This window comes from Colias philodice, chromosome 12 (assembly GCF_061535455.1).
Source record: "Colias philodice isolate Cphi_HAF_F1 chromosome 12, ilColPhil1 Martin Lab GWU primary, whole genome shotgun sequence".
Classification (NCBI taxonomy): domain Eukaryota; kingdom Metazoa; phylum Arthropoda; class Insecta; order Lepidoptera; family Pieridae; genus Colias; species Colias philodice.
In genome coordinates, this window is record NC_143097.1 from 1,618,828 (window position 1) to 1,642,966 (window position 24,139).

The following is a 24,139-nucleotide window of genomic DNA, read 5'->3' on the forward strand; positions in this document are numbered from 1 at the left end:
ATTGAAATTTACGTTATAAATTTTATCTATTACTAGCGTACATCGGAAAAGATATTATAAAATACTAAATATATGATATACATTGTTATTTGTTATTACTTATTAACCTAAATATAATAAATAGGACTCTACAAACTCCTACTTAAAATATTGCTGATACGTTATTTTATGATAACACGAAGTTTGTGCACGATTTCTATAGTCTAGTCTATTATTTTAATAGATTTACTTGAAATGTAAAATATAAACCATAGATTATAGAAATCAGGCATAAACAAGGAGAAAATACTGCATCTCTTAATCCTAAATATTCTAAACATGTATTTAATAAATTCTTTCAAACGTTGGCACATATCACTAGGTATATCTTTGGCTTTATTTTAAGGCCGCCATGTTAGATTTCATCCTGATGAAGCACAGGGCACATTGACAGCTGTCAATATTATTATTTTTGCACGCCTCATATGCGAAGCGTTGAGGTGGGTACTACTGTCACTTCGCGCAAATTTTAATTTTGCTGTGATAGGATTGTCTGAGGAAAATATTAACTGTTTCTGAAATAATTACCCTCTTATTTAGAGTTAACCAAGATTGCAAATTACAAAAGGAAGTTGCAGCAATTTAAATTCAAGGATCTGGTTGGAGTTTAAGACAAAAGAGGCAATTAACTTGGCGTAATTAACGCAACGGAAGGAAAGAAAAATCCTTTTATTTTTTGGCAAAATTAAAATATTACCTGAACTGTATACTGTATAGCACAGATCACGTAATATTTTTTAAGTACCTACTTATGATTTGTGATTTCGACATTAATCTGTCTACCTATCTCAATCCAATTTGAGATTTTAATATGTATTTAAAAGGGGCTATCTAATTTGGATTCTAAATTGAATAAAATCTTTATCGATGAAATTGCATAAATAAATCGAATAGCCAGATTGTTTATTACTTTATCTTCACTGTTGCTTCTCATTTATTATATTGAAATATTTGAACTGATTAATATTTGCATATAATAAAAGATAGATACAATGTGAACACACCTTTACATTTATTAAGAAGTTACACGACAAAAATCTTTTTCTTTCAAACAGAAATGGTTAATACAACGAATAAGTTAAGAATGTGACAGCTAGCTTTAGGAGAGCCCTCGTAAAAGGTTCAGATCGTCATAAAAGTTCTATTTTGTAACGGACAGTAATATGTGTTCTGTGGTAACGGACGTGACGTCGCCTGTCACCCCCGTCAAGCCAAGCCGCCATGTTGACATCCCCTCCTGCCAGCCGCCATGCCACCGCCATGCCTACCAGCCAGCCACGCGGAGGGGATAAGCCTATATATTAGCTGGCCATTGTTAAACGTGGATCATCTTGTTAAAACTTTCAAAATAAATAAGTGTGTCGTTACGCTGCAATTTTATTTTCTCCATTGCTTCACAAATCAGAAGCGGGATGAAACGACGTCGACCACAAGTTTGTCGACCTCCTGACGAATCAATGTCGGAGGAAGATGAGGGTACTTCTTCACCGCCTGCACGGAAGCTGCTCAAGAATCTGCTGGAAAAAGAAGTAGTAAAGGCTTTACGCAACCTGGAAGATGACCCCCAAGCTCCAAATAAGTCAAAAGTCCATCGTGCTGCATCTTTAATCCCGGAATTTGACCCTGATAGTGAGGAATGCACGGTACAAGCATGGATTCGTAAAATTGACCAAATTGGGGAAATAAATGGATGGGACGATACAACTAAATCATTTTACCTACAAGATAAGCTGCGAGGTCAAGCAAAGAAGTGGTATAATCGTCTAGAGAACTACGATTACACGTGGGAACAATGGAAGGATATGCTATTGCGAGCATTTCCTCGATATCGCGATTATGGAAACATGCTTGAAGAATTACTACAAAGGAAAAAGCAACCTACAGAGACGATGACAAAATACTATCAAGATAAAATCGCCATGTGCTTCCGATGCAAGTTATCCGATAGCGCCAGCGTTTCCTGTATCATTCGTGGTCTGCCACTATCGCTACAACCTAACGCTCGAGCTTTCCAATGCCACACGCCAGGAGAGCTTTACGAAGGATTTTTATGTGCACTTGACGACTACCGTACTTTACCTATCGACACAAGGTTTCATAAAAATTTGGTGAGTAGGCCATCTCACCTGGATAAAAAGTCAATGCCACCCAATGTCGAAACAGACCCGTGTCCGAGATGCAAGAAAACTGGTCATTTACTGCGTGATTGCTCCCTACCTGACACACGTACATGTTTTAAATGTGGAAATAAGGGACACATTGCTGCACGTTGTTCTACAATTGCCACGGAAAATAGAAGATCTATCTCAACCGACAACATAAAAGAAGTAAATGTACTACGCCCTTATAATGAAATATACAAAAAGGTCGTTAAAGTCAATGGCATCCACGTGAAAGCATACATTGATACCGGCAGTCAAGTCAACGTTTTAAACGATCAAGTATCGAACGCATTGTCATTGGATGTCAAACCAACGAGTGTCATTTTAAAAGGATTCTCCGGTGGACTCTCAACGAGTCGTGGAGAAGTCGAATTTCAATTAGAAATTGACGGTATAACCATGAAATGCCACGCCTACTTGTCTAGCATCAAAATGGCCGATGTTAATCTTTTAATCGGTCAGCCTGTCATCAACAGCGAAGGTATGACATTGACAGTTAGCAAAGGCATAATCAAATTTAATCGTACTCAAGATCCCAATCCCATTTGCGATATTGAGGCTATCGAAGACCATGATCGCTTTAAAGTCGTCACAGTCAACGAAGAGCGACTTCTACCTGGCTCTTCCATCATTCAAGTGCGGGTTCTCGGAAATAAGGTCGGCAACGATGTGGTTACACCGCCTCGGCATCATGAGCTGCAGGGAGTGGCCTACTCTCTTCCATCCACCCTGCTCACAGGTGAAGACGGGTACATCAAAGTCATCAACATGGGCTGCGAGGCTATCGTGTGGCCGCCGGGAGAGGTCCTAACCAGGGCTGAAAGCTGCCAGGAGTCTCCTCTACAGCCAGATAGCCAGGTACTTGCCCTTACTGCTTGCCATAGATTTGCCAATCATAATTCTAATAATATAGGTCAACCCTCAACTACTGACTTATGTATAGGTGGTGTAAAATTAAACGATATAAAAATAGGTCCGTTAAATAATAAGCAACGTTCAGATCTTATCAGTTTATTAGTACAATATAAACATTGTTTTGCTAATGGTACAAAAGATCTAGGGTGCACAGATTTAGTACAAATGAAAATAAAGCTTACTAGTGATCAGCCTATTTACCGCCAGCCTTATCGATTATCGCATAGCGAACAAGCAGTAGTTCAGTCTAAAGTGATTTATTAGATGCCGAGATTATCAAAGAGTCTGAATCTAGTTATGCATCTCCGGTCATTTTAGTCAAAAAGAAAAACGGTGACAGTAGGATGTGTGTTGATAACCGTGCCTTAAATGCTATTACCGTAAAAGATAGATTTCCATTGCCAAACATAGACGATCAGGTTTCGAAATTAGCGGGCCACAAATATTTTACGAGTTTAGATATGGTTCAAGGCCATCATCAATAATTACGTGTTAGTAATGAAGATACACACAAAACTGCATTCATAACACCTCAGGCCAGGGTCATTTCGAGTACACTCGTATTCCATTCGGTTTAGCGAACGCGCCATCCGTTTTTATGCGGTTGATAAATAAAATAGTTGAATCTGTAGGTAGAACTAAAAATAATAATGTTAAAAACAAACATGGTAAACGTGAAATTTTGGCATTTCTGGACGATTTACTCTTACCCTCGAATGACGTTATGTCAGGCGATATTTTGCAAGCGGTACTTGTCAAACTTGAAGTAGAAAATTGAAAATTAAACATGAGTAAGTGTTCGTTCTTGCAAAATGAAATAACGTATTTAGGTCATAAAATATCGGCTAAGGGTATTCAACCGGGCGATTCAAAGTTATTAGCGGTGTCTCGTTTTCCAACACCGACCAATGTTCATTGATAGTGTGCGTCAATTTATCGAGTTGTGTAGTTATTTTCGTAAGTTTATTTACAATTTTGCTATCATTGCCCGCCCTTTAACCGATTTAACTAAAGAAAGCTTTGTGGATATGGAGTAGTGATCAAAACAATAGTTTCGAACAATTAAAAAAGTGTTTGTGTTCCGAGCCTGTGTTAGCTTTGTACGATCCTGTGCTTTGTGTGTAATTGTAAATTAGGAATAGCAGATTGATGGTACGTTGCGACCCGTTTTATATTTTAGTAGGGTGACAAGTAAAGAGGAAAGCATGTATCATAGTTATGAACTTGAAACTCTTGCCGTTGTAGAATCCTTGCGTCGTTTTCGCGTATATGTGTAGTAGAAAAAAAAAGGGTTAAGATTGTTACTGATTGTACAGCAGTCCGCGCTACGCTTACAAAACGTGACATTATACCACGTATCGCAAGGTGGTGGCTTTCTATACAAGATAACGATATAAGCGTAGAGTATAGGCCGGGGGAACGAATGAAACATGTAGATGCGTTAAGTAGACATCCAGTAGACACTATGAACATGAATCGTCTCGAAGTAGCGGATTGGTTTTATATGGTGCAATGTCAGGATACTAAAAGCGAGCGCTAGAATGAAACGTAACTTCGATAGGAAACGAAAATCCGCTCACATATATAAGAAGGGTGATTTATTGCTAACGCGTCAAGCACCTACTTGTTCAGCATCCAAAGTTAACACTAAACTTGACGACTTGCATTCCGGTCCTTATGTCATGTCGTAACGAAAGTATTGGGCAATGATAGGTACCAAATTAGAAGTATATAGGGTTTACGTGGGTATAAGAGTTTTAGTAGGTTAGTAGCTGCAGATTCGTTGAGGCCCTATAAAAGTATTGTTACAGTTTCTGATAGTGCTAGCAGTTCGGATGAGCAAATGGAAACCAAAGATCTTATTGATTTATTAGAGAGCTAATTATTTTTGTTGTTCCTGTGGGAACAACTGTTTCAGGATGGCCGAGTGTAACGGACAGTAATATGTGTTCTGTGGTAACGGACGTGACGTCGCCTGTCACCCCCGTCAAGCCAAGCCGCCATGTTGACATCCCCTCCTGCCAGCCGCCATGCCACCGCCATGCCTACCAGCCAGCCACGCGGAGGGGATAAGCCTATATATTAGCTGGCCATTGTTAAACGTGGATCATCTTGTTAAAACTTTCAAAATAAATAAGTGTGTCGTTACGCTGCAATTTTATTTTCTCCATTGCTTCACAATTTGGAGGAAAATATATCTCCGGCTTTGGCTTTATTATTATAAAATTATGCGTTGTAAAAGAATTTTTCAAAAGATATTCGCGAATTCTTTTAATTTTCAAACGTAAACGTAATTTTCAGGGGGTCAAATTGAATAGATTAATAAAATGTGTAATTTAAGGGACGAATGTAACAGATGTTCGCCAAATTGAGGAAAAGCGACACCTGAAAGAATAGCATAGATAAAGTAATTTAATGCATCCGTCTCAACTAAATTTCTATATTTTCCTGATCTCATATCTATATTAGTTGTGGTAGAATGGCATATATTGGTGAAATAGGTAAACTTATAACTTTACGTACACAGTACGCCACAGTATTACGCCAATATTAGGATGAGTATACATTCGTCTTTAATATAAACAGCATTTTTATAATTGAAATTAAGAAATTAAACTGTCATTAAAGGTATACAATGATTTATTACAAAGAAAATACTCTCTTGTCCTTAGCCTTACAAACTGTAAAAAAAAAAAATAACTGTCAAAAATTCGATCACGGATTCGGAATTTAACATGGCGCGTATTTACACTTAACATGGTAACACTGTCCACCCGCGTTTTATAGTCTATACAAAAACGGGGCCTTCGCTCTCCACTCACAGGACGTGTAAGTTCTCACAGTTTTTGAATTTCGAATCTTCCTTGCCGAAAATCCACGTGAGCATTTGCCGCGCTTTCATACTGGCGCGAACAACGCCTCGGGATTTGTACCAATGTGCAGGGGAAGATTCCCGGCCACCTTCCGCGGAGTACTGCTGCTTCTTCAGGCGTATCTGATTGAGGATTCCGACGAGCAATTCGTCCACATTGTGGTTGATACCCACTGACACTTCGATGAACTTCGCTTTGTATGTGCAGGCTAGGCATTTGCCGTCTGTGGACAATAACGATTGATTAGTAATATAATATTATCCGTCGTAGGTTATGTCTAAAGTGACATGGATTGAATATAATGGACTATTAATTGAATTGGCCTCTTATGTTAATAAAACTCATATTTGATAGGCACTTAATTAAGTCAGATAATAAATATGCTAAATATTACAGATTGAAATAAATGTATATTCTCATAAAATAATTGTTATTAGGGAGACGTAATATTAAAGAATAAAACTTTTTAATATTCAGTACTTAGGATAGTTCATAAAGAATAATTAAGATACAATATTTTATTCTCGTTAATGATACAGTTACGAAAACTTCAAAGTTACTTTAGAATCATTATCACAAAGTCTTTGTATAAACATCAGATAAAATACATAATTACTTAGCGAAGTAAATTTCCTGTAAAGTTCTGAAGTCATTTTTCTCTTCTATAATGTCATTAGGAAAAATATGGCGAAAATAATTTGAGGCCAGCGTCGACTCTGGGGAAATCACTTTGCCTTCATAATAAGAGCTAATGAATGAAGCCAATTTCGTCCGTTAGTCCGTCCTAGAGACTGGCTTATTGATTGTGGAATGACAGTGTAATTGAATTCAGAGGATTTGGTTGAGGATTCCTACGATTCGTGTCTCTGAGAGTCGGTATTTTCTGAGGGGAATTTTCATACAGTATCTTGAAATAGTAATATTGTAACTGTGAGCATAATTTTTAGTTTTGCTAAAATAATCTCAATTGAGATAACAATTTTAGTGTTAATGAATTACATGCAGTAGTTACAAACATAATTTTAAATTTTTACATAAAGTTACGAAGAAAGAAAAGATACAATTGGTAACCTTACATCGCATAACAACCTTTGCTATAGATTTGCAACATCTTAGACCCTTCACGTTCCAAAAAGTCAGAAAATTATAAGTAATATAAAAAATATGATAAATATTACCTTGTGTAGACACAGCACGACTCCTAGCCAAGTCGATCTTGTTGCCGACCAGCACAGCTGGCCTCGACCGCAGCATGTCACAATCCAGCAGTCTGGAGAGTTCCTGTTCAGCTTTCTGGAAGGATGCCTTGTCTATCACGGAGTAGATGATCACGAACGCATCTGGAGGCTCCGAACGGTCTATTTCCTCCTATAGAAAGATAGAAGAGAAAACATTTTACAAAAACACTTTATTATAACTAGACATTTTTCAGAAGTGCTTTTGAATCGACAATATACATAGATAATTTAATATTTAACGCAGAAAACAGTTTCTATAGAGAAGAGATATGTTCTGTTAAAATCATGTCAACTCTACATTTTACGTTATCGTTACATTTGAATAAATAATTAATTAAATAAATATAATATGTATAATAAACTGAAATGAAACACAGGTGTTTCATAATTTCAGCTTAATTCTGAAACATGATCAAGCAACGCTATTTTATCGGTTAGAAGAGTATTTTCTTGCGTTTGATTTTAAAAGCGATTCATTTAATACCCTATTTTAGTCATGAAATGGAAATAATGTTTTATTTTAAATATGTGATGAAAGTTCAATGATCTGTGATAACATTACCAGCGTAAAGGTACAATTCAAATAGAATTTCGATCAAAACTGGCCCAGTCGTTTCAAACATAAGCTATAATAAACAAAATGGATAAGAACTTTACCATTGAGACTCTATTTCTCGATAAAAATGTTCTTGTCCAGTATATCTAAATGTCTATAACAAAAACGAGGCGCGAAAGAAATCTTTATCTAAAGGTCAATGTATCATTATTGGGGAATTTGAATGATAAATGAACTTTGATTGTTTCAGTATTTGATTTATAGGCGCTATATGATTGATTACGAAGCGATGGTTCCTATTGTTGTGAATTTGATTTAGTTGATATGATTTATCAATCTTCTTTGTTAAACTTATTACCTTCATAATGTCAAAACTAATAATAAAGTCTAGACACTTTTGTATAAATATAAAATGTTCCTCACGTAGTAGTTAGATATGAATAAAGATAATTCTTAGTTAAAGTTCGTTGTAAAAATAACAGTTTAATTTTAGTTAAGCAATTCTTAAGCTGTTTGTCTGTTTGCATGTATCTTGTTAAGAACCGAAACGCTCGACTTTCTTACGGGTTTTCGTACTCTTGTTTAAGTAAATGAATTAGGGCTGGTATAAAAAATATCTATTATCTCCTGACGTTTGCAAAGTGATGGATGACGGCTCTAGCAAATTCAAGGAACTCCGTCCTTGTTATTTACATAAGCTAATTAGACGAAATTAATAAAATGTGTAGGAAATGTTGTACAGAAAATAATAATTATAATAGTCGTAATTGTAAAGTGAGTCTTAATGTGCGTGTTTTAATAATAAATATGCACAGATATTCCTTATCACACCGATTTACTCATAAAATATAATATAGTGATGATCAAACAATCTGGTAAGAACAAGGTGGTATAATAAAAATATCAAATTAGCCCAAAAACAACAGACTAAAAAGTAAAAATATACTTTTTTAAATGTCCCAAAAGTAACTTTAATGTGACCGTGAAGCTGTTTTATAAAGAATAAAATATTACCTTTACATTCATGTCTAAACCTTCAAAGGTATCCTATGTTATCTAATATCTAAAATAATACAATTCGTGAGCAAACACTGAAAGAATTTTGCAACGAAAACGTTATTGGAAACTCCATTTGTATATTGTAAATGGCATAACGTGAGAAGAATAGTTTATTATTATTATTTATTGAAATTATTCTTACAAATTATTACAATAACTTAAGTCTAAGTCCCACAAAACTGCACATGCAGTATTTCGTTGTTTCAAATCATTTGAATACGCGGTTTCAAATTTAGAATTTTTTTTCTATGATAATATGTATATGAAAAATAAATGTTAGAGGTGTTAAAAAAATCTATACTATAATAAGTATTATAAAGCTTTAAAGTTTGTTTGTATGTTTGAACGCGCTAATCTTAGGAACTACTGGTCGGATTTGAAAAATTCTTTCGGTGTTAGATAGCCCATTTATCGAGGAAGGCTAAAGGCAATATATCATCACGCTAAGACCAATAGGAACGCATCAATGCGGGTAAAACCGCAGGGCACAGCATATAAAGCTGTAGTTCTATGAAATTGTTCTTTGACAGTGATGACACACACGCACGAAAGCACAATAATGAACATTGATTTTCATATTTAAACAGATATTGTTATATGGAATCGATGGAAAACTAACATAATCGCCGGAGCATTTAAAAATGTGCTTGGATCTAAATAACTAAAGTGAAAAGTAGCAAAAACAGTTACAACATAATTAATTGGTAAAGAAACTACATCTACGTAGAAAAAGCGCCGAGTCCGTTTCTGCTGTATTCCATATATGCATTTCACATATTTTGTTTCACTGATTGATTTTCTCTAGGGACAACAACATTTGATCAGATCGAGACATTTTTGATTAGTTTCCATAGGAAATCGAACCCATGATTCCTTACAATCACGCGACAAAGAACTAGAGAACTTTGTAAGTAGTAAAATAATATTTACCTTTGTACCGGTGCAATTAACAAAGTAAAGTTCTGACTCCTCGCCGTTTAGTAAAATCGATACTTTTTGCTCTGTGCCATCTGCATCTGTAAAGGAAATTTAATAGACCGGGAGATACTGACACAAAATTTCGAGTCATTTGTAACAAGGATGGCGGTTCTACAGGGGTCTTAGTACGCAATGACAAAAAGAAAAACGATGGTGTGAACGCTGGTACCGGTGGCTTAGTGGCGTGGGCGTTTGTCGAACTCGTCGGAAAAATAGCGAAAGTCAAACGATTTGTAACACAAAAATTTTAGAATTTACCGATAGCCCATAAAAAAGAAGTAGGCGGTAGTGTCATGCCATACTTTTCCGGTGTGACTTACAGCCCGCCATACCGACGCGAATGTGTTGTTTTAAATAAAACAATTATTCAACCATTTGTACCAGGCTAACTTTTGCACAGGTAACTATCGTCGTGCAGCCATTTACGAAAATCGCCATGCCATACTTTTCGGACGATTCCAAATGGTCGCCATACCGCCGAAAATCTGCAAAAAATTTTTATTTCGCCAAACTTTTTGTACCAGTATTGCATTTGGATTTTTGGAGAGTATTTGATAAAATGTGACCATTATTATATTTGCCATACTTCTAGTAGGGGGAAAAAGTGCTGTCATACTTGAAAACTTAATTTATTATTAATTTATATAAGTGAAGATTTCCAACACATAGATCTTTGAAATTTTGTATTTATATTTGTTGATCCTCAAACTTACAGGAAAAATAAGTGCCATACTGTTACAAATCGTTTGACTTTCGCTATTTTCCGACGAGTTCGACTAACGCCCACGCGACTAAGCCGCCGGTACCAGCGTTCACACCATCGTTTTTCTTTTTGTCATTGCGTACTAAGACCCCTGTAGAACCGCCATCCTGTTACAAATGACTCGAAATTTTGTGTCAGTATCTCCCGGTCTATAAGTCAATATAATTTATCATAGAATTTTATTTAAAATATAAATTGTTTGTGTGCTATTTCAAATCAAGTTGAGATAACATTACTTGGATCTGCAATATTCACAATGTAGTATATACATTGGAAGTATTTATAGAACTACTGACTGAACTAAAATATGTAGAATTGTCATATATGAATTAAATGTTATGAAAAATCCTTTAACATCGTCTAAAGAAGCTTTAATTACCAAGTGTACGTATACATTTGTGAAATTATCATACTATCTTGATACTATCTCTATAAAATAAATAGTTCAAGTAAAAATCATTGTCTAGTTTCGATAACGCAGATTTTGCTCATCTAGCTAATTTTGTTGTGTGAAATATCCAAAAATAGCATCCAAGCTTATTGAGTCATTTCCTGATTTTAATAAAAGGCGAAGAATTTACGGAACAGTCAAAAGTTTTATTTTATACGATGCTGGCGAAAATAAAACTTCACAAAATGCCTCCGGGAGTGTACGTGACGTTTTTATATTGTGGACCAAAACAAGACCCTCTTAAGATTTACGAGCCCAACTTTTGGTCATACCGCAGCATTTTCTTAAATAACGATAATGGAAAATTATTAAGGAATTGGTAAATTTTAATTGAATAATTTAAGCAATCGGACTTTAAATTATTTGTTTCTTCGATGTTTTTAGAGGGTGTTTTAAGCAAAAGCACAGGCAAAAGTATAAAAATAAAAGACGATACAAAGAAATAGATGCAAAAGTTATGAGGGTTTTATTAAAATTTGAAATGATATAAGATTAGCTCTATCAAAATCAGAATTACAAAAGCTAACAATTTTTAAAACTGTCTGTTGATTCTAAAGATTAGGACACTCAAACAAAACAGCTTTAGCTTACGCATTGTCAACTTTATGAGCACAAATTTCATTAACTGAAATTACAAACTCCGTACTATGTACGTTTCAAATGTTTTTATAAATATAATAGTTATATTTTGATCTTATTAATAGTTAGTTATCAGGAGACATATTGTTCCTCATGTAGTAAAATAAAACTTTAATATATTATGACAGTCGCAGATACGTGGCTTTCTGTTGGTAAAATAATTTATAAAATTGGTTCAGTAAATACAGAGATCTCTACAACGACACAAACTTTACCCCTTTATACTTTTGGTATTTATTATAGATAATATTGTGTATATTCAGAGTTAACAGTTTGTTAAGTATCACTTTATGACGTGTTAGCAACTTATAGACAACTAACAAGCCAGTTCTGAGGAAGTTGCTCCTTTGTGTGATTCTTCAGTATAATTATGTTATGTTCATGTAACTGAACTTAAGGTAAGTTGTCTCAAGCGTAATCTATGACTTTATAGTGGTAGGAACTAGGAACATTCTCAGTTTAACAGTCGGTTAAAAACAATATACTGCAGAATATATGTACATACCTACCTCCATAAATATTGTTAGAATATAATTTTAATGTTATTAGGAATTGCTTAATTTTTGTATTCAATGTGGAAGGAACTTTTTGAAAAAAGGTTAAAATTAAACAGATCTAGATTCGATAGTAATTTAACAAATAAAACATTCCCAACAATTATATACTTAGATGACTGAATTTTGATTAATGTTTCATTTATTTTAGGTTCAAATTCAATTCGAACGGAAAATTAATCCCCGAGAACCGGAGTATAAGAAGCTAAGTTCAGATTCGATGTCAGATTGAATTATAGAGTTATTTTACTAAACTTTGAGTTTAGTAATAAATCTAGAACTTTCAATAATTTACACCGAAGTTATTATAAAACACGGGTTTCCCCAGCGATACAAGGGTAGATTCATATTACAGAAAAACAATCGATTCCAATATATTTATGAACACTTTACTTTCACGTTGGAGGAAAATGTAAAAAAGCCGAGCCAAACTACTGTCTATGTATTTGTTAAATTTTTATTTTTGGTTGAACTAAAAATAACGTTTGTTAAAAATATATTTTTTATTGTCTTAATCCTGTTTTTTTTTCAAAATTTTGTTAAGATTTGTGTGTGTTCCTGGCAAATATACTATTCCAAAACTTCATACTACTAACACACATACATGCACGAATTTAAACTACACACTCAAAACTACAGCTCTATAAGTTCCTAAATGTTGTACACTAAATATTTAAACAAACATTACGCTCAAATACGTTCAGAAACAAGTCAGATTTACTATTCAAGTAAACTTGAATCCTTCAATTTCGTTTATGAATATATTTCAAAGGACGCGCGTGTGAAATGTTAGCCTCAAACGAGTCTTGAATATTTAGGTTATATTTCGGCCCTTCATTATACAAATTAATTTTCCGTTTGAATATTTGCTTGATTACAACCTGGGAATGTTACTGTTGATTTGGAATTACATTCGTCATGTGGTACTAAAGAGTCGGGCTTGTTCAAATCTAATCTATACTTAATATTATAAAGCTGAAAAGTTTGTCTGTTTGTTTGAACGCGCTAATCTCAGGAACTAGCTTATTAGTAGCTAGCTTGATAGCCCATTTATCGAGAAAAAAGGCTTTATATCATTACGCTATGACCAACGAGAGCGGAGTCACGCGGGTGAAACCGTGAAGCGCAGCTAGTGAAGAATATAAGTATGTACATACTTTTAATTACTTGGGAAGAGAAAATATTTTGAGTTTTTATCATTGGAATCTGATCATGTTCTACAAAGAAGTAAGTATATTACTTTTTAATTTTATTATATTATGTACAGCAAGCTATTACTTCCATCTCTTGAAAAATAAATTGATTCCTATCTATTTGTTTAAAACAATATACTTATTACATAATGGGATACATTTTAAAATAACATATAATATTAACTACTAAACATTAAATATTCGTAACTGTTGAAAAAGTTTTGTACAATGATTACCTACAACAGTGCATATAACAATACTTTTGCATTTAAAATTAATTACAAGCGAATTGCTACTTATTACGTTGACAAAGGTGTAATTTCGCTTTTAGTGATTTAAATTGTTTAACTATTAACCACGAGTATGGTTAATAATGTCGAAGCAATATATCTATTTTTATAGCTATCTATAGGTACTAATATTATAAAGCGGAAAGGTTTGTAATAATGTATGTATGGTTTACACGCATAAACTACTGACCGATTTCAAAAATTCTTTCACTATTCGAAAGCTGCATCTTCACTGAGCAACATAGGCTATATTGCATTTTCAAAAAAATTAGTGATCCTTACCAAAAATGCAATAATGTAACCCAAGGTGTAAAAAATTCCTTAATAAAAATTCTGTCATCGCGTGCGCTGCGGAATCTATTCCTTGAAGTACGAGGATGGTTCTTATGAAAAAAAAAAACGTAAACATGTAGGTACCACGGGCGAAGCCGGGGCGGACCGCTAGTATTAACATATATTTTATAGTGGCTGGCTGAAATCCTCTTGTGATAGAGGTTGGCAATATTATAGGCTTTTCTCGTTTCGTAGTATTATTATAGTTTTATAGATATACCTACGATACAAATAGCGAAGATAGAAGTTAGGTATTCCGACAATGACATTTATAAAGGTTTTATTTTTACCTATCTTGAATCTACTGCAATGTTATTTTCAAATTATAACTACTGTGTTTTTTATGAAATATCTCATTAGTTTCATGGCGCATTAACAATCGAAATACACGTAATTCAGATAATAAATCTATTTTCAGATATATTTAACACAAATAATAAAAAAGTTTGAGTTTTGTACAAAGTGAAAACACTTTCAAATAAAGGCATATATTTCGACATTTATTGGTCTTAAACAATTCTCACTACTATATAATTTGGGTATATTATTTAGGTACATGAGTGATGTAGCGTGTACAAGCTCGGACAGCAAACAGATTGAATCTCCGGGCACCAATTTACATGCACGTCAGCTAAGACACACAACGGTGTGCAATCATGGAGCGATTTGCAACTAAATAGCATTTAGATCGACAACCTGACTATGTAATTAATTTGTATTGCTAAAGCTTAAAAATTAAAGCTCAAATTAAATTTTTCCTAAATTAAAGTAGACTTTTTTAAAAACCGCTTTGTAAGTAAGGAAAGCACGCGACCCCAGGCATCTTCGAATAAAAAAATAACTCCATGTAAACAAAACATGTAAATTGGAATAGGTAACTACTAGTCAATTCAGTTTAAGTAATTTTTTGAATAGGTATATTATTTTTTTGCTAAAGATGGATCCAAATTGAAATATAATATTGTAAGTTTAAGTATTAAATTTAGATTAAAATGTAGTGTAAATTGTATAAGAAAGATGTATTAAAAAGGGGCTACATCTGCCAACAAACTGTTTTACAGTTTAGCAGAGTACTATGTTGTTATGTGTGTGTTTTTTGTTCTGGAATGAAAAATAAAATAGTGTGGACACTGGCAAACGAATATTAAGAACCGCGTCGAGGGTCGAATAAATCTCATAAGATAATATCTAAATAACCTGGTTAAAAACAAGATCCACATTTAGGCGGTTTATATTTTCCCCAAAAGAAAAATCAATTTCAGAAATTTCCCACTAGGGACACGGGATTTAGTTACTATATTTAATAGAAAGCCCTGCTTCGGGAATGAAACACAGACTTACAATATATCGTAGATAGATATTTAAACCTCTTTCAGATTGGCTAAGTAAAACTAATAAACAACCAATATACACATTTTGGGAACAAATCTATACTAATATTATAAAGCTGAAGAGTTTGTTTATTTGAACGCGCTAATCTCGGGAACTACTGGTCCGATTTGAAAAATTCTTTCGGTGTTAGATAGCCCATTTATCGAGGAAGACTATAGGCTATAATATATCATCACGCTAACAAGGAGCGGAGAAATGCGGGTGAAGCAACGCGGGGAACAGCTAGTATTAGATTTAAATAAAAGTATTCGTATGAAATTCAACAATGAATTCATTTTGTGGTCCATTTTACAAAGGCATTGAGACTATTTATTCAATAGTTTCTTGTCTCATTTCCATATAAATATTTATCAAACTTTAACTATATTAAAATATAGTTTTATCAACCCTTTATATAATATTTTTCAATTTATTTTCCTTTCCCTCTTTGTACAATTTGAGATATAAACTCATAAAAAAGAATTGGTCTGGCGCAGCACAAAAGGCTGATATCGTTCTGGCTCATAGAGAGAATCGATTTCAAAATAAGTCGCAGCTTATAATGCACCAGGGAATGCAATGTCCATTTTAGACACAATAAATACTTTACTAGCTTTCGCTCGTGAATGCGCTCGCGTGCTTTACATAAAAATATATAAGTCCACCCTTAGTACATATCATGTTCATAATCTTAATCTTATCTTAATATATTACATAAATCTCGTGTCACAATGTTTGTCCTCAATGGACTCCTAAACCACTTAACAGATTATAATAAAATTCGCACACCATGTGCAGGTAGATCCAACTTGAGAGATAGGATAGTTTAACACGTTCGCTGCATTACGAGATCTATCAGATCCCTTGCAGGACTTTTGTTTTGTGCGTTGAATATAATCGTGTTTTTCACTCCTTGCGGGAGGATCTAACTTGTAAAGTTCTTTAAGTATGAGTAGGACAAATATACATATTTGCTTCCTACTTAAAGCTGATTTCAATAACATTAAAAAATAAATTAGAGATGGATTAGGTCCCTAACGCACAGTACTGTAATTATATTCATTCCTTGCGTTAGGAGATATGTCGGTACTCGTGGAATCGTAGGCCTCGTAGACGCAAGAGAGGGAGGGTAGGCGGCGCGGGCGCTGCGTGATTCGGTTTAGTGTTGTCCTAGCATCGATGTGGGAGCTCGCTCGTTTTGGAAATAATACTCGCGTATCTAGGTGTTGATTATTTTTTATAAACTAATGAGTTCTTTTAAAAGAAAAAAGTGTAAATATTCTATTTATTTTGGTGAGATTTCTAACAAACTCAAACTCAAACATTTATTTATTCAATTAGACTTCTTCTACAAGCACTTTTGAAACGTCATTACATATTTTTAACATTTACCACCGATTCGGAAAGCAGTATCTACGGAGAAGAACATAAAATCAAAGCCGGATTATACTGCTGCATCGTCCAGTATAATAAAAATTTTGGAAAATGTTCGGAAAACGAATTGTTACCATATGCGCGCAATAAGCAATCAATGTGCTTACCATGTTTTAATGAAAAACACTTTGCATAATTAATAAAACTATTTCAATCGACAACTGGTATATTATTTTATTCCCATCACTACTTACTACACATATTGAACTATCTTCGGTTGCGATACGAGATACAATCGATATCTAATTTTTTTTTTGGTATTTGTAGTTTATTCAAATGTCATAACTGCGTGCGAACCTAGCAAAATATAAAACAATAGACTATCTTTCATCCACAAAAAACTTCAAAGTATATGTCATTGTTTTCTGGAAGATATAAGTTATTTTCAAAACTGTATCTTTAGGAGACTGATTAGGTCTCAAACGCACCAAAGGGTTGGTAAGTTTCGAGATCTTTTAGGTCTCCATAGCACCAGCTGAAAGTTCTTTGATAATGATGGCGCAGTGAACGTGTTAAACATGTAGGTACCACGGGCGAAGCCGGGGCGTATCGCTAGTATATTATAATTATAGCCTATAGCCCTCAGGGCTCACGGAACGGTGAAATATTTTTTTTTAAATCGTACCAGCTGTTTAGTTTCTGAGATTAACGCGTTCAAACAAATATACAAACTCTCATCAATCTTTGTAGAAGTATGTAAGTATTTTGTATGCGAGCTATACCGTCAGTAATAATAATAAAATCTAGTCTATAGGTACTATCTTTCTTATATATAAAAATAAATCGCAAAATGTGTTGGTAAGCGCATAACTCGAGAACGGCTGAACCGATTTCGATAATTCTTTTTTTATTATATTCCTTGAAGTACGAGGATTGTTTTTATGTAGAGAAAACGTAAATATGTACCACGGGCGAAGCCGGGGCGGACCGCTAGTCTTAGATATAAAAATGAATCGCAAAATGTGTTGGTATGCGCATAACTCGAGAACGGCTGAACCGATTTCGATAATTCTTTTTTTATTATGTTCCTTGAAGTACGAGGATGGTTTTTATGTAGAGAAAACGTAAATATGTACCACGGGCGAAGCCGGGGCGGACCGCTAGTAGTCTATATACTTAGATCATTATCTATATACATAGAAAATGTTATCCAGACACATAAAAAACATTAACATTCATAACAGTCGACATACCTTCACTTTATTTCGAATAGTGTATGTGACTATTAATCAAAATTCAGCTTTACAAAACGCCGAGTCAGCAGGCTCTTAGCGTAGCCTAGAAAGTTCATGTTTAAGTTGTTAACTTTGTCTTTGCAGCTAACCGTGTTAGCTCTAGTAACACTAGTTTGTTGATAGACGCTACTTTTTAGTGAAATGTTTCATTAATTTTGCTTTTTTACTCCTTATTGATGGTATTATCTGGATTGAAAATAATTATGTTTATAAGTGAATGGAATGCTTTTTAACCGATCATAGATTTCAAATTTATGTGGTTTATTTGTAAAATTTATAGTAGTGTGATTGTGTCGCTAATTATATAAACTATAATATTATGTTATTGTGGTGTTTCAAGTAGAAAAATCGTTTTTTTAATCGGTCGCAAATTGTCTGTATATTTGACCTAAATTCAGTCTTCGTAATTTAAAAGTTTGTCGCTTCAAAACTATTTTAAACATGTTACAATTATAAAGTAACTAATATTCAATAAATCGTAAAGATATCTATGAAAAAAAAAAACAATAGTTTATTTTAATATAAAAAAGAATATTAAAATGGATGGAGATATTTATGTAAAGACTTTTCAAAGGCCGCCATTAAGTTATTCAGAAGTTTAAGTTATAAGTTATAAGTTTAGTTATAAGTTACAGGTGTATAATGAATAAGGAATATGGGTTACCCTTAAGTTTACAAACTGATTTTATTATAAATCTTTTGGGATAGTATAATGAGCAAAACAGTATTTAACTATTTATAAAAAATTGGCAATACCGTCACGTCATGGAGTAAGGCGACAATTTTGATATCTTTGAATATTGCAAAGAAGTTTCACTTCTGACAGGTGTGCTCGTGTGTGTATACGTATATATAATACTAGTGGTCCGCCCCGGCTTCACCCGTGGTACATGTTTACGTTTTCTCTACATAAGAACCATCCTCGTACTTCAAGGAATATAATAAAAAAAGAATTATCGAAATCGGTTCAGCCGTTCTCGAGTTATGCGCTGACCAACAAATTTTGCGATTCATTTTTATATATAAGAAGATTAAGGCCTTTTATTTCCAGCAAGTATTATATTTATTGTTTGTTTACGCTGAACTCCGTAATCATAGCACAGACTGTCAGACAATCTACAATAATTTTGGAAATATATATGTTTTTCTAAATATAGATACCTAACAGTTGTACAAAATCAAATAAAAATCCTACAACTTCACGCATACATGAATACTGAGTAGTAATACAAGCATGAATAAAATGTCAGAAATATGAAGTGAAAATGTTTCAAGTATTCAGTAGAATATTTTCATCTATTCACATTTGTGTACTCGTTTACAAAGTATGAAATCTATATAAGCTTTGAACGAAAATATTGAAATAACAACGATATATTAAATGCTGATTGAAGTAAATAAGGCTTTGCAGTTAGCTAATATGAATTTGAACTTAATGCATGTTCGATTCAAAAATAGACAACTGTAAAAATCCCGTTGAATATTTTGATATTTTACAGTTGCCTATTAAATTGAATATAACTAATTATGACGCTTTTATCACTACATAATATAAAACAAAGTCGCTCTCGACGTCGTCGTCGTCGTCGTCTCAATCTATATTAGTCCGCTGTTGGACGCAGGTCTCTCCTATGGCACGCCATTTAGCCCGATTATTATTAATCTCTTGCCGCAAATCGCTCTATGTACCTATGCATAAATCTTTAAAACTATACAACGGAATTTGATGAGGTTTTTTAAAATATACTAGTTTGCTCTACCAAGTGTATTTACTAAAGTTATTCAAAAACCTTCCACAATACTTTTCCCAAATTAACATATATTTCGAAACGACCAAATCATATTTTATATAACATAACATTGCCTGCGTGGTCTTGGCATTTCGATAAGAAACTCTTCACCCGTGGGATCCTTTTTATGAAGATAAATTGAATCAATTCACATGTCACATGTCTCTAGAGGGGCCTGTTCGTAACTTGGTATTAGCTGGTAATTAAGTTGCTTGTTCTATCAACTTGTTCTGAGTTGTATTGAATAAAGATACGTCTTTTTAAGGAGACAAAAGCGGTTTTGTTTCACATAATATGTTTCTATAGCACTTTTTTAACTTGCATTAGAACACGGTTTTGTTCGCAATAGAATATATGCAATTGGTCTTGATGACAAAAAGGTACATATAACACAATTTTCGCATAAATTTTTCATCATCGAGCAACATGAACAGTTGAAGGCCTAACAAAGAATTAGGAAGTAGTAACCACCAAAAATAACCTGCATTATTACGTCTAAGAAAACATAATATAAATAAAAGAAACATAGCAATCAGCGAACACGGAACACGTAATTTGGTGCTTTCCTTATAACATGTCGGTAGCAATAAATTTAGGAGAGAAATGAAATAAATTCGTCAGATAAGCCACAACACCCAAGGAAACTCACTCCTTGAGTCAGTTACGAACTATTATATTAAAAGGAAGTCCAATATTGTATATAATGTTAGAGAAATTAAAGCGTAGAACTTGTTAAGTTCAAATATCATAGCTTTGTGCGGTAAATTGATTTGAAAATCCATCTAGAAAGAAATTGGACGTGCGTGAGTTTGAAATGTAGTTTAACATTCGATTAACGTAAAATAATTTCATATTGAAGATTTAGAAGTAATTACACTAGTAAAAGGCTTAATAAAAAATAGCGTATATTACACTGAAAAGATGTAGTTTTAATAGTAAAATAATATTTAAAAGCAGTGAACTAGATTTTGAGATAAATCGTACCTTGAAAACGAACAAAAAATAAAAAAAAAACTACTTTGTTTTTCTATTAAGCAAAATAGTTATCAAAGTTTCTGATTAGCATTTCAAAGAAGTAATGTATCAACTCAAGACTTCAATAAGATCTTATTTCGTATCTCACACAATATCATAACAGCTAATAATGCAAATTTTCTTAAAAACGCAATAAACTGTATAAAAAGGTAACCAGATTTATAAGAAATATTAGTTTGAACTAGATCTAACAGTGGCTTTGATCCTACTGCACTATGCCAAAGAATAATAACTAGTAACCTAACTAGAGTTAACCATGCGCCCTTTTATTTAGATTGAGAAAATATTTCAATATGTACTAAGTTCTCGTGTAACAATGTTAGTTACCATACTCGTCCGAAACGGCTGGACTGATTCTTATGAAATTTTGTGTGCCTATAAAAATAGATGTTGGCTGATTCTCAGATATTGGGTAGATCTGAGAATCGGCCAACATCTGTTTTTCATACCTCTAAGTGATAAGAGTAAGGCAAGACAATTTTTGCCGGGAAAATATTACCTATAATTTAATAATGTAGGTAGCACTGAGAAATAATTTTTATAATCTCGCCCATAGAGAGCAAGTTAATTATATTGGGTATAGATTGACAAACAGTTGTATGTGCTTGAGAACCCTTCTCTAATGACGTCATTTGTCTTGTTTAAGTTACAGCTGATCCCCCGACCCGAGAGTGCCATAAATGACACCTTAAACTCATGGGCTAAAAATTAAGAATATAAAATTTTTCCATTTATTAGGAAATAATACATACTTCTTGTTTCGAAAAAAAAAACTCAAAAAAGCTCGAAAATTGGGATGGAAGGCGTTGCGAATTAAACTGTAACATATAAATCTATCTATTTAATTGAAATAAAGTTTTGTAATTAGTTAAAAATTAATTTAATTTTATCATCGTGTTGCCTTGGTTTCAAATAAAAACAATTAATTGATATTTACTATGTTTGTTTTTATGTAATGCCTTCAATAAGAGCAATTTTCACTGCGGATATATATCTGTTTCTTTTCAGCATGTCTGAAAATGTATAGCTCTGTTTCACGCGTGCACAAATATTTATCGGTAACTTTTAATGTTTAACAGAATAGGCAATAAATTAGATCGATATTAATTATTTGAGTAATGTACTGTGTGTGAATTGGTAATGTTAATAGCCAAACAGATAATTTTGTTTTTGTGCATATATATAAGCTGAACATGGAGGATATTAATAAGTGAAATAGGCTGTATATTGGTTTGGGGAATAGCAGCTGTCGCACGATAATATGAAATGCAGCCTGAAGATAATTGGTTGGCTTCTATAAACACCCTTTATAGTTTATACTAAAAATGATACAAATAAACCGCACCATTCTATTGTATAAAATAAATACTTAAATCAAAGAACACTTCAATCATTTTATGTAAATAAGAAATTTAAATGCCAATCTTATTATGTCATTTTCATCTTTTATACGAACAAAAAAGACCACATTATAACGTAACGTAAAAAAACACTTTATTCATGAAAGCGACTTTGAAAAGTTAAATAATGCCGTCCCGTTTTAACGCCATACGTGTGAGGGGGACGGAAATATCCATTAAGGTGCACTCACACACATCAGTCACCGTCAAGTCACCGATGACTGATCGGTGACGGTTTGTGTACGTATCCACAAACACCAGTCACCGTCATGTTGTCCGTCAGTCACGTCGCCGGTTTGACTGAATCATTGTAGTCATCAGGTTAGTCAGTGATTAGACGTGTGTCACGCTAGAGAACATGTAGCAATTGACGGTAGCACGACGCTGACTGAACTGAGACGTGACGGCACCGGGTGAGTGGGGATAAAAGTATGGTACATGTATGGAAAGATTATTTGACGTGCCTGACCGGGGACGTCACTGATAGATTTCGTGCCGGCGACTGTCGTGTGGGAACAGAGTCATACTAGAACTATTGATACATATTTTTTTTTAATCCTGTCCGGTGACGTGCCGTGACGGTGACTGATGTGTGTGAGTGCACCCTTATACTTGTATTTAAGGCTTGAGATGTTGCTTACAAATGGAATATAAAGAGATCATTTTGTTCAATGAAATATTTATAAAACTATGAATTAAAATTATATTCACTTTTTTACGAAATGTACTTAAGGGATAAGAAAATTTAGTACCAAGTTGAGAGCTTTTCTTAATTATTATTCTTATAAACTTGTTTCAGTTACTTTTTCGTAGTTACATATTGGATAATCTCCTGTTTAATTAAGATTTTCTAGAATCTTCTGGAGATTTTATCACGAGGATGTTATGAACTAGATATATATATTCTTAAAAAATTATGAAATATTGTCCTCAAATTCTAACAGTTTTCAATACAGATATGGTGCCTTTTTCTTTTCATTTAACTTTCAATCAATTATGTCCACTCACATGAAAGGTTCTTTTATATTCTTCACCATAGAGTGATAAAAATATTTCCTGCCTACACGTGAAACGATATAGAGCAACTATCTCTTTGAACATGATTTAAATAAAAGGTATAGCTTAACCTAGGTTCATATATGACACAAAAATAAAGGAGTATTTGTTCCGATAGAATGATTCTGTACATCGCAAAAAACTTTATTCTAAGAAATTCTTGATAAAGTCTAAGATACCGATATTAATAATTATAACTATAGGCTTTCTTGAAATAAATCTTACGCCTTTCCAGTACAAACTAAGAATTACATCTGTAAATCGTAAAGCCCTGATGCAATTACGAACGATCATTGTGTTGGAACTAATCTTAAAAACCTAAAAGTACATTCTAAATGATAAAATACATATAAGTTAATAAACAAACCAAAGTTTTCATTTAAGGGCTGATTTTTCAATCCTTGGTTAAAACTTATTCGTCGAATAATGTATAAAACTACAATTTTAAAAACGTATTCTAATTGCCCGTATTTGACAGTTTACGTGACAATTTAATACTATCGTGTAATACTTTATTGGATGGATAAGTTTTATCCAAGCATTGAAAAATCGGCCCTAAAAGCATTTATTTATCCTTGTTCTAAGAATAATTTCACAATCTACGAAACAAGCTAATCAGTGAAAACAAACACTTTAATTATATACATTATACATATCTAGGACGGAATTTTCCAATTAAAACGAGGCGTTCTGAGGTATTTAACCACATTGCTAGATATTATACAATTTATACAAAATATGAGCTTCGTATTAACGCTTAGCCAAGCGTAACGTC

General features: G+C 33.5%; 2 protein-coding genes across 4 annotated transcripts in view; one reads left to right on the top strand and one right to left on the bottom strand.

Annotated features, from left to right (window-relative positions):
* Positions 1 to 1,374: 1,374 nt before the first annotated feature.
* LOC149483790 (uncharacterized) lies at positions 1,375 to 5,252 on the top strand. Of its 3 annotated transcripts, none has more exons than XM_089701949.1 (2): positions 1,375 to 3,059; positions 5,035 to 5,242. In XM_089701949.1, the coding sequence occupies exons 1-2, from the start codon at positions 1,452 to 1,454 to the stop codon at positions 5,047 to 5,049; spliced, it is 1,623 nt and encodes a 540-aa protein (XP_089558075.1). In that variant the 5' UTR covers positions 1,375 to 1,451; the 3' UTR covers positions 5,050 to 5,242. The 3 variants fall into 3 exon arrangements, 1 of the variants encoding a protein (XP_089558075.1); XR_016316426.1 differs by lacking the exon at positions 1,375 to 3,059 and adding an exon at positions 3,084 to 3,907 and having other exon boundaries at positions 5,035 to 5,252; XR_016316427.1 differs by lacking the exon at positions 1,375 to 3,059 and adding an exon at positions 4,042 to 4,268 and having other exon boundaries at positions 5,035 to 5,252.
* Positions 5,253 to 5,302: 50 nt separating this feature from the next.
* Rgk3 (Rad, Gem/Kir family member 3) overlaps positions 5,303 to 24,139 on the bottom strand; it is a 126,405-nt gene continuing 107,568 nt past the window's right edge. Inside the window, exons 3-5 of the mRNA XM_089701961.1 lie at positions 9,773 to 9,858; positions 7,168 to 7,357; positions 5,303 to 6,212 (exon numbers count right to left, since the gene is read on the bottom strand). Of these exons, the coding sequence (XP_089558087.1) occupies positions 5,935 to 6,212; positions 7,168 to 7,357; positions 9,773 to 9,858 (554 nt within the window). The 3' untranslated portion in view covers positions 5,303 to 5,934. The remainder of the gene's footprint in view (positions 6,213 to 7,167; positions 7,358 to 9,772; positions 9,859 to 24,139) is intronic.